Source organism: Dreissena polymorpha, chromosome 8 (genome assembly GCF_020536995.1).
Source record: "Dreissena polymorpha isolate Duluth1 chromosome 8, UMN_Dpol_1.0, whole genome shotgun sequence".
NCBI lineage: Eukaryota > Metazoa > Mollusca > Bivalvia > Myida > Dreissenidae > Dreissena > Dreissena polymorpha.
This window is the reverse complement of record NC_068362.1, coordinates 13,113,442-13,133,743: the sequence shown is the minus strand read 5'-3', so window position 1 is coordinate 13,133,743 and position 20,302 is coordinate 13,113,442. Positions and strand designations below refer to the sequence as shown.

The following is a 20,302-nucleotide window of genomic DNA, read 5'->3' as shown; positions in this document are numbered from 1 at the left end:
ATGCGATGCATATCTTAACGCTTACTAAGAACAGAAAATACAAATAATAAACAACAACAACAGGACAAACGCAAATTTGATTACTACCCATTGGTAAATTTATGTTCATTTAAGCGCGCACATTATTTGCGTCCGTGAATGTCTCTATAAAATATATAAGTCTTACTATACAATATGAACTTTGGCATTCCAAGAGGGCTCGTTTCCAAAAACCTTTTTGAATACTTAATGAACGGATTATCGGGGTTGGTCTGGGCTCTGACATCCAAGCCGAATCCGGTTGAGCATATTACGTCCATCGTGTAACAGCGTACGGTTCTAGGGATCAAACATTCCAAAACTAGAGATAAAATATTTTCTACCAAGTACGTGTTATCTTGACATGTAAGATTATTAAAATGAACACGGCCAATTTTTTGCTAACCAATAGAATCAGTTTTGTAACATGCTCCTGCATTTAGAAACAAAACTCACAGTTTTGTAAGAGAAGACGATTGTTTTTTTTTTAACAAAGTCATTAAAGTTGTGAATTGGGTAATTTCCTTGTTAGATAATGCAATTGGTATATGCAAGCGTATGATTGTGTTAACGAACTTAAATGTTTTGTAAAACAACCACATTGTTTTTGAGCCAGGAAAACCATTTTGTTCTTCAAGACCATTGTATTTTCAATGCTTAAAATCAAATAATAAGCATGTTATAAGCATATCTAGGATTTTTTAATTTCTGTACCTAATATGAAATCGATGAGCGAACACAACTGTTTCTCGTTCGTCCCTCGGATAACATATAATTTCTTGTTTAAAATTCGTTCACTTACATTGATTCTTCGTGGGAATAAATAACACCGTATATAATAAAACAATATTTACGGATCAATATCGAATCCGTTAGGACTGGCCTTGATTTGTTTGTCCAATATGTCATGGAAAACGTCTAAACTTCTCTGCAGAAATTGAGTCATCTGAAAACAAATAGTAAGTCATAACAATAATTCAATCACAGAGTGAGCGTTTCATAGAAATGAACACACTGTGATTAAATAATTGTTAAGATTTGTAATGTGTATGAACCATTCATAAAACTTTAATTTGTTTGTTTTTTTCTGATATGTTTTTACTTTAAACATTGTATTTTAAATACAGGTCAGTTAAGAGTCTTGCTTAGTTTCGTCCATACAAAGATATATATGATCTGAAGGATTTATACATATATTGAATCAAGCAGCAAAGAGGACATATTTACATAACAATATGTTAAGGCACATTATGACTGATAGGAATAAGTTGTCAATGTTTTTTTTTCAACAATACAAAACTATAAAAGTTTAAAACTTCAATTGAACAAAAATTCCTCTCCATATTGTTAATTATTTTCTATATTATAATGCAAATCTAAGTTCAATCACGATCGAAAAAGGTCCACAACCAAGTATTCGAGCTTAAACTGAAGCAACCTGTGTCTGGTACTTAGTATAGCTAGAATTTAAAATAAATCAAATGTAACAAATGCATTTTCGAATTTATATATTTCTTGACTTGTTTCATTAACATTACTTATACATTTGTTGAAAAATACATTAAACAAGAACGTCTTGTGTCTTATGTTTGTATTTATAATGTGTAAAAACCATTATTTGGTAAATAAAATGATAGTTTTAGGAAAACCATGAATGCTAACGGTAAATTTACTTTCATTATATTAAAATATGTCTTTTTGTCACATTACCTCCTATATTAAATTTCCTTCCAAAAATATAATTGATTTTGCTGACGTTTTGTACTGTTAGTTTTAAAACAAAATTTTATACATTTATTTCCTTTTTGAATAATCGAATCATCTTATTGATACGACAAAACACAAGTGAAAAAAACAAACGATTTGGACTACCACATGTATTGGGAATAACCTTAAATATCAACCACCAGAGTATGGAATGTATATGCATTCAGTATTTTAAGAAGATATTACGGTACGATTAATTGAATTGTCATATCGGAACAATTTTTATTTTTGTTCTAATAAAAAATGTCCGATCTAGCACACTGTTATGCTTTCCAGAAATTGCAGAATAATGCTACGTACGTGTATTTAAAAACGTACGTGTCAGTAAAATGTGTTTTTCGACGATAGAGTATTTTGTTTATTTGCTCTGTTAAACACGCGCAAAAATAAAAGGTAAATAATACGTACGCTTCTCATTTTACCGGATGTGAATGTTGGACTTATTGTGTGACGAATGTTTCTCCACTCATCCCCGCCTGCTACAGAAACGGCTGATTTCCAAAACTTGGTTAACTTCAGGAATGGCTAAAAATAAATATTAAAGATCACAGATTGCGTTTATTTTGCAAACAACACTAAACGCTTGGGTCCGTTGCATTCATCATTACACATATCAACGTTTGGTAAAGTATGATATATAAGTTTTAAAGGGGTATAAATGGGTTGGCTTTGTTTGTGTTTACAGATTAGTTCCGTTTTTACTACAGCTAGCTCATTACGCAAAACGTCGATCGCAACTGAATAAATAATGTATGTTAAGTGTTCGTGTATCCACTGAATCATAGGATGTGAATAAAGGGTTTAATGGCTATTACATAATTATACGTTTACTTAATGCTTGACTATACAAGAGATATTGCAGTTTTATGTTTATGATAATACAATACAAATAAGTATCATAAAAAAATAATATAATACTTATAATTCAACAGTGTGCATAGTCATATAAAAGTGACAATATATCACTATTTTATACTGAAATACGTTTTGTATACAAACGTTTTAAAGTTGAACTCCTTGAAACGAAGCCATATACAGAAAAAATAAACGGTTCAAAATACAAGCTAACATGCAGATGGTTAAAAACAATTAACTGACAACTTATATGGCAAATATAATTGTACAAATATATTAAACATTTCTACGTTAACCAGGCAGGTGAGCGGCAAGTTAGAAGGATGAAGCGGTCTTTTTATTTGCTCAGATTACTGAGTGTATAATTTATTCTGATATATAGTGCATATACACTAAGTTGAATACATACTAGTATTGTGCCGTTGAAACTTTAATAATAGGTGGTTCGGATTCAAGTTGCAGTATTTTGTACTCCATCAAATTATACTAACATGTTAACTTTATTTATAAAAACGTTGAACTAAAACGGTGCCTTATTTAATTCGATGCACTTTAAACAGGTGATATAAAACAAGTTTTGATTAAATGTTCGTAAAGTTAAAGGGGTCTTTTCACGTTTTGGTAAATTGACAACATTAAAAAATTGTCTCAGATTCGCAAATTTTCGTTTTAGTTATGATATTTGTGAGGAAATAGAAATACTGAACATATACCATGCTCTAAATTATCCACTATATTCATCTTTTGGCGATTTAAAAACCTAAAAATTATAAAGCGTTGCAACGCGAAACGATTTAATAATTTGGAATACTACTAGGATTGCTTATGTTAAGTACAAAATACAGCTCAGATTGTATCGAGTGGTCTTAGCGATATACCTTTTCTCCAGGGGTCAGTGGTTCGAGCTGCATTGAGGTTTACTTTTGTGTCATCCTTTAATTTTTTTCTTGTTGTTTTACTTGAGCTTTTTAGATCCAATGTTTACATTTATCAATATAAAGCATATAACAACAAACTTCATTACATGGCAAAGTCTGTGAAAAGGCCCCTTTAATACATTATTAGATTATAATATTTCAGCAAGCAATATCCACTTACTATATTCATGTACTTTTTATTATACCTTTGTGGGACATTATACACTGTTAAGTTTATGTAAACTAATATTATGTTCTGTTCGTTTTCAAATATTTCCATAGAAAAACTTACCGGTCTATCAGTAAAGTGATCGAAGTCTTTGACCATGATGTGCTTAATGATTTCTGGGTCGCTGATGACAAGCGCTGGTACGTTACCTAGGTAAATGCTGTTGACAGAAAATGAAATAATTTACCTGCATATACTTCAGTGTTGTTGAACGATTGTTAAAAAAATCGTTATACTTCTTACATGTGGACATTTCGACCTAATTCTTCAAAGGTTCTTAATGTTGGCAAGTACTTCATTAAGACATGTACATTAGAACATTAATGTCGGCGTGCTATGCATAAACATGGGACCACTATTGCGTGTATCTGTAAATAGATGTTTGTTTTTATCGGTGTGACAAGGCATTTATATCGGCAATACTAGCCGTTTAAATGATATAAGTATATTCTATGTAAATATGTAATACCATACTTTTTCTATGACTTATAAGTTATTCGTTACTACAATAATTGAATGGCAACACGACAACATATGGTATCAATGCAGGGAGATATAATACATGGAAGTGTATTTAATTTGTGGGGAAAATTGCTGAAATTTGTTTTTAATAAGTAAAGTCCGTATAATTTTAAATCACATTGTCCATGTTTTGTTTGGATTTTTCAATAAAAATGAAAAGCAAATATTACCCAAAGACTTTCCCGTATCGTTTGTACAAATCCATGCCCAAGTAGCTGAACCCCTGGAAAAAATAAACACGAATATTTTCTGTGCACATTGTATCTTATGATTACAAAGAAATATTTAAGTTGCGTAAACATTAAAAGTGACTCACACGCTTTATCCAACCGATATGCTTGGGACTTAGCGACAGATAAACACATGCTTTTTATAACTACGTTGATTATGTTGATGAAGCGTTAAATGAACCTAAAATGCTCTTGGTCGGTGAAGGCTTTTCGATCATGTTTTCAAACTATTTACCACCTAACTAGATTAATATAGTACACGGCTCACTGAAATTGTGAAAAGTCGAAAACTTTAACTATAGAAATTGCTTTCAGTTCATGTTGTTATTTAAATTTATAATTTTAATGTGATATTAATTTATGCTAGTATATTAAGTGATTATTAATATTCGATAAGCATAACATAAAACTAGAAATCTATCAAACTAGCTCAAAAGGGTAGTCAAAATAACATTAATAACACTTTTAAAAAACTGTTTGGTGTCAGTTGTTTGGAGTTAAAGTAACATACAGATTGAGGTTAGAATTTAAGGCACAACTATAAAGGCATGCTCATAGCACAACGTTGTTACAACGCGTTATTATTAATGTTTTTAAAAATTGCACACCTACGTTGTCAAGAAACGTTATTGAAACCAAACAATGACGTTATAACATAAACAGATGAAAAATAAACAACAGTACATTTTTTTTTAAAGATTTTTCGCCTTTAATCATTTGCATTGTTTTAATAGCATAGAGTTCATTCAATAAACTTAACTATATTTATGGTTAATTTTTAAATATAATACTATTGGTATTGCAGAAATATAATGTACGATTTATCAGGTTAATGTTATGTCATCGTCCTTTCGGTAACTAGATTTATAATTTCCCAAAATATAGTGTATGTATGGTTCCACACATATGAGGCTGTTCATAGCATATTTTTAGTCAGATTTGATTCTAATAGATACATGTACGGTACCGAGACACATACCCCTCTGACCATGTCCACAAAGTCCCCCAGTAGAAATACGGTCTTCTTCGTCGGTATGCCCAGTCTATGAAACAGTCTTTGTTTGTACCATGTATACCTGGGTAAAAAACGCAAATATTAAGCACATATATGAATATAAGTTTTTAAATATAAAAACGAGGATGTTAAAATAGCGTTCGTTTATACACTTATGGTATTTCATCTATTCAAGTTTAATAAAAAATTAATACTGTGTAAGTGGCATTAATAGTAAAACATGCGTTTATATGTACGTTCTGAAATTGATTATTATACGTATGTCATTAATATAATTTAATGTGATGAAAAAGTATTCTATATACTCACAAACACACTGCAAGAAGTGTGGCCATAACGCCGCATAGCCAGTTTGGCAAAGTTAATATTCCCAGAATATCAACAGCCATTTTTCTTGCAAAACTTAAACACCTCTATCTTCTACACTTTATGTTATGTTTGAAAAAGTGTGCGCGTTTATATATTCGATTGCTTCACGAAAACACATGATACTGAAAAGGTTACTTGTTCCTTGTTATCAGCTCGATGAGTCATGCAGTCATAGTTATATATAGCTTTAGCTTATCACAGCTATTTTGCACAGTGTAATATACATACGCAGGCGCGGTTTGAGAATTTTGAGTATAATAAGGGGGCATTTTAAATAATGTGGACATCTTAAAAAACCTTCATTAAACTTTTAAAGTAAAATTACATTATGATTTATGTACTGTTAATGAGCCATATCGTCACGACGGAATCGTTTTAAGCTCAAACACCAACATAATAAGAAAAGTATACTTTATCAGCAATGGTTTCTTGCTGTATCATTTCAATAGAACTACAAAAACAAAGCATTAACATTGCCCAAATATCAAACGATTTGGTAATACTAAATCGGATTGTTTATTTAAGTCTGTATCGGATCACGCCTCTGAAGAAAACCTAGTAAGTACACCACCTTCGTTCCAAGAGTACCGTGTATTCAATGCAGAAAATTCACTCAAACCAAATTATAAATAAAGGTAAATCATATAAACGGAATATAATTCACTAAAATTTACATCATTTTCTTTCATTAAAGATTATGCCAGTAAATATACATCGACTTATGATCAGCGGACTGAAATTTTCGCGATAATATCAACTCAATTTTGGTATATATACGTGAAATAAACTGTTGAAGAGTGTGCGATTGGTGCGCTAGTGCTTGTGTCAGTGCACATTACTTGATTATTGTGCTATTAACAACAATATATTTTTGGAAGATGTTAGCGTAATGGAGGCGGCGTTTCCATACCACCTGCTTAAGATAGGCCTCTGACAGGTGTCCGGATTTCAGAACATCTAATCGCCAACATGCTCAAGGTTAGACTAGATAAGCTTGCTCTTGTACATACTTAACCTCTATTTATACTCGGTACGTTTTTCGCTGGTAACCTTATATGGTCGCAACATGGACTCACAAGTGAAGCTTTAATTTGCCCATAAATGGTTATAATTAGGATGAAATTTTAACTGATCTTAGAAATAACAAATATTGATTGTGAATATACGAGCAAAATTATAGGTAAAGCGTAATATTGATTGCAATTATTAGTGCAAATACAAGTAATAAGTGTTTTGCTCTTGGACTTAACTTAGATAATTTGCTTGATATTGCTTTACATGATATATGTTATTAATAAGGTTTGAGCTAAAAATTTAGCAAACGTGTTGAACATATCTCGCTCAACCTGTTGACACAACACTGTACTTACTATATTGAACATGAACGTTCCATTTTGTTAACAAATTGGTGAAAGTTTATGAGTTTGTTTGAACAAGAAAGCTTATCGATTACCCATCAGAGTGCGAATTAATGGTTTATCTGAGCTAGTAGCAGGCATAATCATTACTCCAAGCATAAACAATGTTTAACGCTATATTGTGTGTTATCGCTATATTGTGTATCTGTTTAGCTATTCCTACCTATGCTTAACACTTTAGTTTATAGCCCAACCACATGTGTCAATAGGGTTGCTTAAATACGTTTCTTTATCAGCGTGTATCCTTTAAACAAGTCGACTGAAAGTCAACGATATAATGAATAATACGACTTGATAACGCGGGAGTTAAAATTCAGTACAACGACCGAGATTTTATTTCCAAAACATTTACTTGGCCATTTACAGTCTCAAATGCTGTTGTATAGATTCGCTTGACACATGTTCATGTGAATCATTCGATATTTATCCTTCATTACTACTATACATAAAACATTCGCCTATAAAATACAACATCTTCTATAAAGATTTATAGCTGTTCAAAAGAATTTGGTTTTGTTCTAGAAAAAAAACGCAATTGCTAACGTGTTTATTATACACCTTGCGATGGAAATTCTCGACAGAAATAGCTAATTGCTTCAGTTTGAAAAAAGGTTGGCAGCTTGAAGCAACACATTCTAATTGTAAATATAATGATACATTCAACCAATTAAACTCAGTCGAATCAATATAATGAGGCATGGCTGGAAGGAGTATATTTGCTTATGTTCCACAGTTGTATTCAGGGTGAAATCGGTTACCTGCTTTTTTCTTGGATAGTTTGTGAACATGTATATTTGGTTTTCAATGCATACTCATTAAAAAGTTATATGAACATGTTTCAGGCATATTTCTTATTTTCAACAGATACAAGTTATCAACCGATAAAAATCAAGGAATTAAGCTCACACGCATTTTAATTGTCGTGTGTGCGTTTGAAATCCAGAATATAAAAGGTTCATACTCGTACGCACTGATAATGTCTGTGAATGGTGAGAACACACTCCTAAAGATAAAACAAAAATGGTTCGTCTTGTTTAATCTTACCCCATTAAATTTACTTTAAAATGGCGGGTACAGACTTAAGAACAATCAGAATGACACGAATTGTGTTCCAGCGTTGTGTTGAAGCACAAGCAGTAAGCAAAGTAGCACATAAATATGAGTATATGTGTTAAAATAAATATAACTAAAGGCTTTTAATTCAGCTTATATTAGTCCCTTACATAATAAGCTTAAAGGGGCCTTTTCACAGATTTTGGCATTTTTTTAACTTATTCATTAAATGCTTTATATTGATAAATGTAAACATTGGATCGTAAAAGCTCCAGTAAAAAATCAAGAAAAAAATTAAAAAAAGGAAAAGAATATTGCCCGGAGCAGGTTTCGAACCAGTGACCCCTGTGGTCCTCCCAGAGTCCTGAAGTAAAAACGCTTTAGCCTACTGAGCTATTCCGCCGAATACACATTCTTGACGTATTTTATACCTTATATAAGCAATCTTCGTAGTTTCACAAAATTTAACGACAAAAACAGAACTCTCCAAATTATTCAATCGTTTCGCGTTGCAACGTTTTATAATTTTTAGGTTTTAAAATCGTCAAAATATGCATATAATGGCTATATTAGAGCATGGTTAATGTTCAGTATTACTGTTTCCTCACAAATATCATAACTAAAACGAAAACTTACGAATCTGAAACAACTTTTTTCAATTTTGTCAATTTACCAAAGCGTGAAAAGATCCCTTTAATTTAACTGATATATTGCAAAAACCGTTTCACGGCGGTAAACGTCCAACTGATTATGTCAAAGGTCGTCATAGGGGTCGTGCAATTGTGTTGTGTAAAGAAGATGGTAAAACATATTTATAAGGTTCCGCCCGAACATAATTTTTCGACAATTGCCGAACCCAATAATACGACAATGAACTTACATATTTATACGATGCTGGAAAAAAATAATTTCGACCGCCTGTATATGTAGGGATCTTAGACGTTTTAACTCGGATGAGAAGTCTCTGGGTAAAACATGTTTCAATGTAGACGTCTATTACGTTGCAATTAAAATAAACTTCTCTACTGAGTATGTGCTGCAAAGTCAGTTTCTTAATATCACGTCTTTAAGTTCAAATTGTTTTGCATCAATAACGACCGCGGCTATAGTTCTATGTCAGAACTGTATTTCATAGATTATGCCGTTATGTAATAATGCCTTAAAAATTTATTTGTTAAATGTTAATTCTCACATTCATTTTCAGAACTATAACATTTGTTTATATCAATTTTATTTTTTTATTCAGTTTGCTCCTTAGCGTATTAATTTGTAAGGTTACAAACAAAACGGAATATCTATACAACAATTTAATGTTTGTTTTTTTCGAAATGTAAACAATCGTCGCCATTTCAAACTAGTAGATGCTCGATATATTAGATGAATCCCATTCGATAGCCTCGTGGTCATTGGTTTTCTTCAACCTTCAAGTTTGTGTGGTAATATACTTAACTAATTTATTGTCTAAACGTTTTCATATTACACTTGTTTTTCCCGAAGTTGTAATCACGGGACTGAAATTCCAAATAACATACTTTATTAATTCCTTTGAAAAAAATTCTTAAATTTTTGATATAATAGACATTGACAAAATTCGACGGAATATAGATACCTGAACTCGGCATAAATGTCAAGTGCAATCGTTAGAATTTAGTGATCTAAGCTGAGTTCAGATCTCATCATCATCAATCCTACGACCGTTTTGAGGGACCACGATACAGAAATCACCATCAAGTCAGGTCTGTTGGTTGCTGCTGAGAGTGATACATCCATGGGAAGGGATGTTCACTCTTTTACATGGCCCATCCAGTTTTTCTTCTGACGGCCTCTAAGTCGACCGCCCTCAAGCTGCCCTGGATATTATTCTTGCACAAAGGGTCGTTTCTAGTGGTGTGCCCAAAACAAACCAGCTTTCGACGTTTGACAAGCTGAAGTTCAAGAGCAAGCGCATCACAAAGTTCAACGCTAGATATTGGTGTTCACATCCTAGAGTAGATCTCCGAAGTTAAGTTTAAGTAAAGGCTTGGCCACACTGTCGAGACAACGCGATTGAGCATGTTAAGTACATCAACATGTGTCTCAATCATACCTCAGTCATGGTAAAAAACGTATTTACGTGGTCTCAAAATTTACGTATCACCATACAAAAGTCATGTTGACATTAATTAAGAAACTCAAAACAAAGTTGATTCAACTAAACTAGATTCGCTTAAAGTTATACCCCATATGGCAATACTTAAGTAACCTTTTCGTAACGGATAAATGAATTGCTTTTGCTGCAGGTTCGCAGTAACATTGCTCTGATTTCCTTACAGCAATGCAGGGGGAATAACACTACTAACTTAACTTAAACTTAACTTAAATACTACTCATGGTTCAGAATCAACGGGATTAACATTGGGTTTATACACGTGCTGGACAAAACGTAAAATCACTTTTGTTTGCAAATATCTCAGGTTATTGAAATGAATTTGCAAACATATTTAGTGCATAAAACACTGTTTTTCTTGCATTCTGTGTCGATATCATAAAATGTAAGAATTAATCTTTAAATGCGTCTCAAATCGGTGTCAAATGTCCATGTTGCATGAAAGGTGTACACATATAATATTTGGCTAAGAAAACAGGCTTACTAAATCAAGTAATGCTGATGTATTTCAATTTGCAATAAGCAAAATAAAATACTGTGCTTGATGCACTAGTAACTATTCTTATTTTTTTGTTACAGATATTTAAAACACAACTTACCGTGTATACATCCATTAACGTTTAACTATGAACCACACGAAGTCACGTGATCCTGCATACTGTACTTTGTCAGTGAACATCGATATATTGAACCGATCGCGTGTATAACTACAACGACGTGTTAGCGGGCTTCTCTTAAACATTTTAGAGACTGTTTCTTTTTCATTGGTATTTCACCGACGACGGCTGATATACTCGTAAGGTTGTTAGTTCTAAAGCACCACTTTGTGTAACATGTTTAATATTATGAACTGTAATGTCTCCGCTAGTTGCTTCATGTAGCAAAAAAATCGTATGTTCTGAACAAGATTTTGTTTCAGGTACATCTCCTTTCAGTGATGCTAGAACAGATCAGGTCTTCTAAAATCTGAATTATTTAGTTCATAGAAACGATGTCAAGCTGTCAGTGTGGACAACATGCAGTTTGTCTGAAGAATAATCTCTTGGAATCAAGATGATTTTATCAGTATATGTGCAAAAAGGCTTATATGATCTTCTTGCTTTATAGAAAAAATATGAATTTCAAATAATAGCTGACAATATTACGAGTACGGCTTCATAAACATGTGATGCATGTTTGTAAGAAAATACAGAAGATTGTGTAGTCCAATTGTGTTTGTTAAAACGTTTGAAAGGTAGTCCGGCTACCGATCCCGCGAGCTACTTAGTAGATACCAAAGACACACTCGATCCAACGACTTAACTACTCGTTAACTAATGTGCGGTAGTGACATAAAATATAATTCAGAACAGAATCGTAGTTTTCGGTGTAATAAAGTTAAAAAATGCAGCGCACATGAACATATTGTATTCCAATTTAATGTAAAATCAGAAAAGCAAAGGCATTTCATACGATGCTCTGTTTAAAACAACAAGCTGAGCACATGTTTTTGGTTTATTATTTAGTTACATTTAATCAAATCACACGACAGGCTATTAACGGTAATTATGCGGTGACGTTTAAACTTGCAGCGCAGATTGGCAAAAATCATGTTCAAGTTAAATAGATCACAATTATTTGAAACTTCTTCTTCTCACAGTGTTTGCGAGCATGTTACTTATACTATTTTGTGTGCTTGCAATGTGAGCTCATCAGCCACTACTGATAAGTGTAAAGTGACATTCCGTGATAGCCCAAGTGTTTACGATGGGGATTGTTTATATAACGGAAAATAAGCTTTCCCTGTGTGATTCTGCCAACAGCCTAGATATAATAATCGTTTTAACGCCCTAATTGCCATAACGTTTGTTTAAGCTTGAACGGCAAATACATAAAGTACAGTTAAGTGAAAAACGATCGTGCATCCTTAAATAGCAGAGTGATAGTACACCCATTAAGCTGTGTTGTCTGTTTTATAGAGATCAGGAAAACATACTCGAAGTATGAGTGTCTTGTATATGGTATATTATATTGACACACGTTAAAGGGATCTTTTCACGGTTTGGTAAATTGACAAAATTGAAAAAAGTTATTTCAGATTCGCAAATTTTCGTTTTAGTTATGATTTTGTGAGAAAACAGTATTACTGAACATTTACCATAGTCCAATTATAGCCATTATATTTTTCTTTCGACGATTTGAAAACCTAAAAATTATAAAGCGTTGCAACGAAAAACGATTGAATAATTTGGAGAGTTCTGTTGTTGTCGTTTAAATTTACGAAACTACGAAGATTGCTTTTATAAGGTATAAAATACGTCAAATGCGTACACCCGGCGGAATAGCCGAGAGGGCTAATGCGTTTTTACTTCAGACTAACTCCAGGACTCCGGGGGTCACTGGTTCGAGCCCTGGTACCGGCTACTTTTTTCCCCTTTTTTAATTGTATTCTTGATTTTTTACTGGAGCTTTTAAGATCCAATGTTTACATTTATCAATATAAAGCATTTAATGACAAACTTCAAAATATGACAAAATCTGTGAAAATGCCCCTTTCAGGATGTCATAGGAAACCAACGAACACGAAGGCTGTTGCTGTACTTATAAAAATGTGTAACTCGAGTGTTATGTCGGTTTTAACCATTAAATTAGGAAGTACATTCTTTCTAGCAAAGTCATAGATCCTTGTACAGTAGGATAACGTCTGTTCGAAGTGAAACATAAAAATTTATATGTCCGTTTTAAGTGTGGAACCGCCTTTCCTTCATAACTTCCGACTATTGTATATGCCGTTATCTTGTGAAAGAACCAAATAGGGGAATACCAGTTTTGTTTTGGATAACCGCACCATGTCTGCGCATTGGATCTTTATCGGCTTAAATATCACAAATCTGCATCAGCAAACGATCATACTAAGTATTCAGGGAGTATGTTGTATTTAGTGTTTGAAAAAAGTCTTAAGTAATTATGTATCAAACAGTGGCATTGTCAGTTATTGTTTGCTTGTTTACTGTATGCTCATCCGCGTGCTCGAAATCGTGTGTATGTATCGAAGATAAGGCAACCTGTAGAACACCAAACCCAAGTACAATAGTTCTAAGTGACACTATTCGGGAAGTGGTTTTGCACGGCGTCAATGCGTTGTTTCTAACTAATAAGACATTTTCGGATAAACAACAATGGGCAAAGGTACAAACGCTGGAAATATGGGCTAGCGGCGCATCTCTTGGCAGTCGTGTTTTCAAAGGACTTTCCAATCTTACCTACCTTGGCTATCACAATGAGCACATGTACTTTACAAAATATGATACATTATATAGTTTGCACAAACTTAAAGAATTTGACTTTTCCGGGAACATTTTTATTTATGAAAGAAACTTCTCGAACAGCATGTATTCAGCTAGCCTGCCGCAAGTGAATAAACTTACACTGACAGGCTTGGGTTCACGGTATAATATCATTGCGGGGGAACGTTTCTTTCAAGGCATCGCTGGTCGCGACATACAGAGGAATATTACATACCTGGACATGTCTAACATCAGCTTCAGCAGTTTGGATTTAAAAGCTTTCATTAAGAGCGGACTCTGTAATTCCGTCAATGAAGTTTATTTGAGGCATGCTTTATTCAAAGTCATACATCTTCCTGAAGAGCCTTGTTCCAGTTTAAAAGTAATCGACATAAGTGATTCAAATCTTTCGAAAACGTTTCTCAAATGGCTATTTGGTGCTAAAAAGAGAGTTCAATGCCTTTTTGCAAAGTTTAACTTCAACGTTGAGGAGATGTATTTCAACGGCTTAGGCAAGTACATGGTTACTCCACCATTATATGAAGTTGATTTTGATTTAACGTCATGTCCGTTCAAAATCAAGAAATTCAGCCTAGAAAATAATTTGATCAAACGGTTGAACTTTACAGTTAAACTTCACAATGACACACAGAAAACGGTGGAATGGATAAGTCTATCTGGAAACATGATCGAATTCCTATCCCCTCAGTTTCTATCGCCATCTACGAATCTCCAATATTTAGATGTATCAAGTAACCAGCTTCACAAGATGCAAGTGTATTACGAACATACGTTTGAGCTACTTATTAAGAACAATACAAAGATGAAAGTTTTGAAATTAAACACAAATGGTATTAATCGCATTCCCTATAACATGTTTTTGACTAATTCAGAATTAGAAGTGCTGGATCTTTCTCACAATAACCTTTCTTCGCTAGACTTCAAAATCGACCACTTGACAAATCTTAAAGTGTTGAATTTATCCTACAATGCGGTACATTCCATAGATGTACATACAAGGAAATCGATGGAAAAACTAGCAGCAGCTCCAAACTTTCTGCTAATAGACCTATCCAATATGCCTTACATTTGCTCGTGTGATGATGACCACATGGAAACGATCGAATGGATTTACACAAATCTCGACACTTTTATTTCGAGTCCCCGTGAAGGCTATATGTGTACAATGCAAGGTGAACGGTTGAACATTTTCCAAAATGCTTTGAAAAATACCAAGTCATACTGTCGAGTTCAAAACATAAAGAGCAAACTCGCAATTTCTCTTCCGATAGTGTGTTTTGTTCTGCTAATTTGCCTCGTTATATTCTTCAAGATCCAAAGTTTTAGGCGAAGGCAACGGAAGAAAAAGAATATTAGGCATCAAATTGAAGTGGGAGAATTTCCAAAGAAGTTTGTAGCTTTCTTATCATTTAGCGCTGATGATGCCGAGTTGATCGTGAACAAAATCTTACCGAGACTGAATTCAGAGCTACAGATGAAGACGGGAACTAGCCGGGTTTTGGTGTGCTCTGGGGATCGCCATTTTAGGCCCGGATTTGAGCTTGGTGAGGAGATAATACGTTGTATTGAAGACTCGGCAGTCATCATTCTAGCAGTGTCTAAACACTTCTGCCAAAAGGAATGGTGCAGGAAAGAAGTGCAAGAAACTTACGATCAAAATAAACCAATAGTACTGCTGTTTTTGGAAAGAGTTGAGCATGCCGAGATGGGCAAAGTTCTCCAAAAGTTGTCTGGCAGGTACGCGCATGCGTCGTGGATAGCAGATTCCGATGGCGGCCATATTGAGCCTGAATGGTCTATATTATGCGATGCTCTTTTGGATTTGACAGCTGAACAATCGGAGAAAACCACGTTTCAATTAAAGTGTCTTTTGTGAGTAGCTAAACAATTGCGTATCAACTCGAAATAACGAACGGTACGATGCAATGATAAAATAACTTTTATTTTACTAAAGTGAGATACACTGACATGTGTTAAACATTTCTGTACGGAGTGTGCATGCTGTTCATTATCATTTATACTGGATTTTTCTTTCCATATTTTATAGATAAAGGTTAATACGAACGTTTTGATATTGTTTCCTTTTTTGTACACGAACATGCAGTTTTTTTTTCCAGTATTAAAATAAACTCTTCTTTAGGGGAAAACATATTCAATACCACTAAACGTCAAGAATTATAAAGATACCAATGTAGGTCGACAAAACATTTTTTTCCCGTCATTGTTTTGCTAAACTTAGTATTTTCTAACTTCACTAAGATGTTAAATGGTATCGGGTTCGTGTGCGTACATGTTCGCCTACTAACAGACAATGCGAATAGCGTGTTTTGTTATACACTCTTTTAGTCTGTTAGGTTTATGCTTATTGTTGTCAAACGTTTACAGACTACAATATTTCTATTAAAGGAAATTATGAGTGATTACTGTCCTTTCATTACGTGCACGCTTACATGTCAAAATGCGCAATGGTTTATTTTTCGATAGCACGACAAATTTGATATTTCGTCATGTACGTGAACCGTAACAAATCCGAACATGTCAGATGGAGTTTAGACAGCTGATTTCTTTATTCCGACGATTCATAACCAGTGCATTTTCCTTTTTTAAAATGTGAGAATAAAATCATTTCAAACGGACCCAATGCGAATGCGATATGGGGCGAGCTTATATGTCGTTTTTATTGAAAAGTTAACTTAAACTAAAATAATCGAAATTTGCAAAAGAATGACAGAAATATCAGCCTAAAATATACACACAAAAAAACTAAGGCACCACAAATAACGGCCAGGCATGTTAGTGGGAAAAAAGGCCAAGCTGTGTTGACGTTACTGACGTAACTGACACTGTGAAACACCTGCTTCATTGTTAGCTTTGACTGATGAGATCACCCGATTGTGATGCTGTTTTAACACTGACATTTATTTTTCTTATTGCTGAAAGTTCATAATTGTGCATTATTTTAAATAGCATAATTCAAATTAAACTTTAATTTACATTTAACATCTGAGATCAAGCAAAAAGTGAACTAACACCTTCCCTGCGAAAGTCAATAAAAATATCTTATATTGTCATTCGATTGATGCTTAAGTATTGACATAACACTACTTCTGAGTATATCAGTGGTTTTGCAAATGTACGTATAGTAACAAACAAGTTCCAGTAGACATGATGCATTTTGGAATTTATTATATACCTGTTTAATGCTTTTAACAAAATACAGGTTGTATCAATCGTTGAAATAAAAATCCGGTATTACGCTACTCGCTGTTTCCAATTCCGTATTACCATACTAGCCGGACTACTTCGACCCATTTAATGACGTCACATTACACGCACCGAAAATAGAAATATTTTATTTTACGAAATATATTACGTAGTACATCGTTTGACGTCATTTCTGTGACAAAACACAATAGTTTTATCTAAACTCTGTAAGAACATGTTGGACGTGGTGTTTTTTAACAGTAAACTATGTGTTAAAACGTATTTTGTAGTGTGTGTTTATCATGCATAAATGTATATTTCGATAGGAATACAATACACTAGTGTGGTTTAAACTAAGTTTCGATAAAGACAAGGAAGATAGAAGTGGAAGTGCATATCGTTTAAACGTTTTTGTTATAAACATCGGATTAAAGTTGTCAACTTAATATGTTATAAGAATTGGATTAACGATGGCATTAAGGTAAGCGTGTCGGAAACCTGTGTTTTCCCGGTTCGAATGTTTACACGTTAATTTACATAAACTGTATTCATACGCGTCTTAAATAAACTATGGCGTACCGTTTTAGTCATTGTTTTGTCAGTTTTGTTAAAGTATAAAATACATGTGTTAACTGTTTTCGTTAGCTAGTCAATTGTTCCAAGAGTTTGTATCACAGCTCGTGGCTTGTGCTATTTCGCATCACACTCGAGGCTCCGCCTCTCGTGTGATACGTCATCACACAAGCCACTCGAGTGATACAAACTCTTGGAACAATTGACTAGCGTAATATTCCGTATGTATTTGTCCCGCACGTTTCTCCGCCAGGCCGTCTGTACGAGATTTGTACAGAGATTAACTTCCGAATCAAATTAAGGATAGTGAAATAACTCTCCACAAGTTCACATTTATCCAATGTTGTGTCGAAGGCAGCTACATGAAAGGTCAACTTAAACATTGAAAGACAAATTTAAAAAAAAGGGTTTTAACGCGCTCTATAACGTAATCTTCATTGACAGATTTTAAATGACTTGACACATATGTTCACCTTCTGACGATATGTCATGCGCAAGAGCAGTATTGCTACATGCAGATCAAGGTTAAACTTTGCGACCAATGGTAACAATTAAAATAATTGTAAAAAATAGGGTTTCCCTGCTCTGTAACTTGACCATGTATTCGATGATGTTTATTTAACTTGGCACTTATTTCCACCTACATCAACTGGGTATCGCGTGAGCGAATCGTGTTCATACCATCAACGTCAAGGTCAAACGTAGAGGCTAAATTCCAAATACAGCAGTTGTTTTATTCACAAATACGGCTTGTTTGCCTAATAATTTTAACATACTTGATTTGATTTTAAAATGACGTGACTATAGCCAGTCCACTAGGTCAAATTAAAGAAAAAGCTTGTTAATACTCTATAAGTCACAGTAATGATCAAATCTTCATTACACGTTGTCAGAACATATATTAATGATATCTCAGCTTTGTTCGCAAATAGTTCAGGCATGTTAAAATCATGTCCGGCAAAGGTCGGGGAAATGAAACTTGGTTAGAACATGTGTTCTTATATTAGTCGAGCCCTGTTCAAAACTGCCCGGCGAATTGAAAACCATGACCACCAGGGCGGGGTAGGGGCAGTTTTCCTTATATGGCTATAGTTCAAACATATTTATAATTTAACATTCTAGAATCCACATTTATAATCCACTCTTCATGAAATATGGTCAGACCATGTGTTAACTCGTTCAAGATATCATTGTGATAAATATTCAGACTACGTTTCATGAAGATGAGACTATGAATGTGGTCTATAGACGGTTAATACGTTTTAAATTGACGACGCATGCTTGTTTATATTCGGATACCTTCTTCCATATAAGAGTTAAGTTAAATATTCTGTTATTTTCACTACGCAAGTTGCATACATAAATATTAAACCAAAGTTCAGCATGTGCTGTATAAAAAGCAGTAAGGATTGATTTAATAAACATGTGTGCATGATATTTTATTTGTTCTAATATGCCCGAAAAAATGAGTTATTCATCGATGTTTAAAGCCTGTTTGGGAGTAGCGAGATAACCATATGAACGTAATGTCTTTATTTATCGTAACAGAAAGACGTTCAATAAGCAAATAAACATATTGCGAACATAATTTCAATGAAAGCATGAGCTAATAACTTTCTGAATTAGATGCGGGGCTTAATTTTAGTGTCACGGGCCTGCATTCCTTAAGTGGTAGCTTAACAATTTTAATAATGTTCTTTGCTATCTGAAAACACATTCAGTTTCGTGGTGAACCATGAAATACGTAGTGATTAATACACTGGTTAGTCATATATGGTTCAGTGTAAATGAAGCAGCTACAGCATTCTTCTTCGAGTTAATATTTATATTTCCCAATACAATGTGTGTAAACATTTATTTAAGAGTGGAACATTACAAGCAGGGGCCTGTTCATTGGATCTTGTAATTACAATTGATATGATGATGCAGTTTACACACTTAAACAAAATGAAACCCATTGGTGCTCGTTTTAGTAACTGTCAGCTTGACACGACGTGCCTCAAATATAACCCACGTTAGATATTCATGCAAGCTTCCTATACATAACATTCCATAAAAATATCTCCATAATTACAGACGTACAGACAATTAGTATCAATATTTAGAAACAGTGACCATGATCCAACTGGTCCCAATAGTATAGTATCATCCAGGCTTACTATATACAAAGTTTCACCAATGCTGGTGCATTGAACCTTTACTTATTGCTTATAAAACACAAACATAAACATGAATGTTTATATAATAAAAGACACATTTTTCAAATGTGAATGATGTGTGGCCCTTGGTCAATGACCTTATCAATAATGATATTTAATTACCACAAGAAAAAAAAGTAACATCTTACTTAATAACCAGTATTTGTTTTACTATTTCGGAATGGGGCACGGGCTTTTGAATTCGGAAAAATTGCGTGTGTGTGATTCAAACTAAAAGTAAATTGGTAAAGCTTGTTTTTTTAGAAATAATAATTAAAAAAAAGTGTTTATAACATATTTTTATAAGTTTTAACTCATGAAGCTGGATACGGTATGATATGGATGTTTGTATTGATTACAAAAAAAGAACGGAAACTTTCAATTGGGGATTACTCATATGCGAAACAATGTACCTTTTAAAATTGGCATAATCTGACAACATAAATAACTACGAACACATTTGACACATGATGCAAAAGGCGGTTGACTTAAACGGTCTAT

The 20,302-nt window shown here is 33.6% G+C and overlaps 2 protein-coding genes across 21 annotated transcripts in view; one reads left to right on the top strand and one right to left on the bottom strand.

Annotated features, from left to right (window-relative positions):
* Positions 1-20,302, bottom strand: part of LOC127841950 (cytochrome P450 3A21-like) — a 196,448-nt gene that overhangs the window by 10,983 nt on the left and 165,163 nt on the right. For 3 of the 20 annotated variants that reach the window (XM_052371143.1, XM_052371124.1, XM_052371138.1), the window contains exons 4-7: positions 3,850-3,946; positions 2,194-2,310; positions 873-964; positions 167-318 (exon numbers count right to left, since the gene is read on the bottom strand). The exons of 10 other annotated variants lie outside the window; for them this stretch is intronic. In XM_052371143.1, the coding sequence (XP_052227103.1) occupies positions 167-318; positions 873-964; positions 2,194-2,310; positions 3,850-3,946 (458 nt within the window). Of the gene's footprint in view, positions 1-166; positions 319-872; positions 965-2,193; positions 2,311-3,849; positions 3,947-4,478; positions 4,532-5,517; positions 5,615-5,862; positions 6,055-20,302 lie in introns of those variants that run through there. 7 more of the 20 variants (XM_052371128.1, XM_052371126.1, XM_052371125.1 and 4 more) reach the window with 7 other exon arrangements.
* On the top strand, positions 13,222-17,603 carry LOC127841949 (toll-like receptor 4). Its single transcript, XM_052371123.1, has one exon. The coding sequence runs from the start codon at positions 13,486-13,488 to the stop codon at positions 15,700-15,702; it is 2,217 nt and encodes a 738-aa protein (XP_052227083.1). The 5' UTR covers positions 13,222-13,485; the 3' UTR covers positions 15,703-17,603.

Coding starts and splice junctions, on each gene's coding strand:
- LOC127841949 (XM_052371123.1), top strand. CDS start 13,486: ATGTATCAAACAGTGGCATTGTCAGTTATTGTTTGCTTGTTTACTGTA.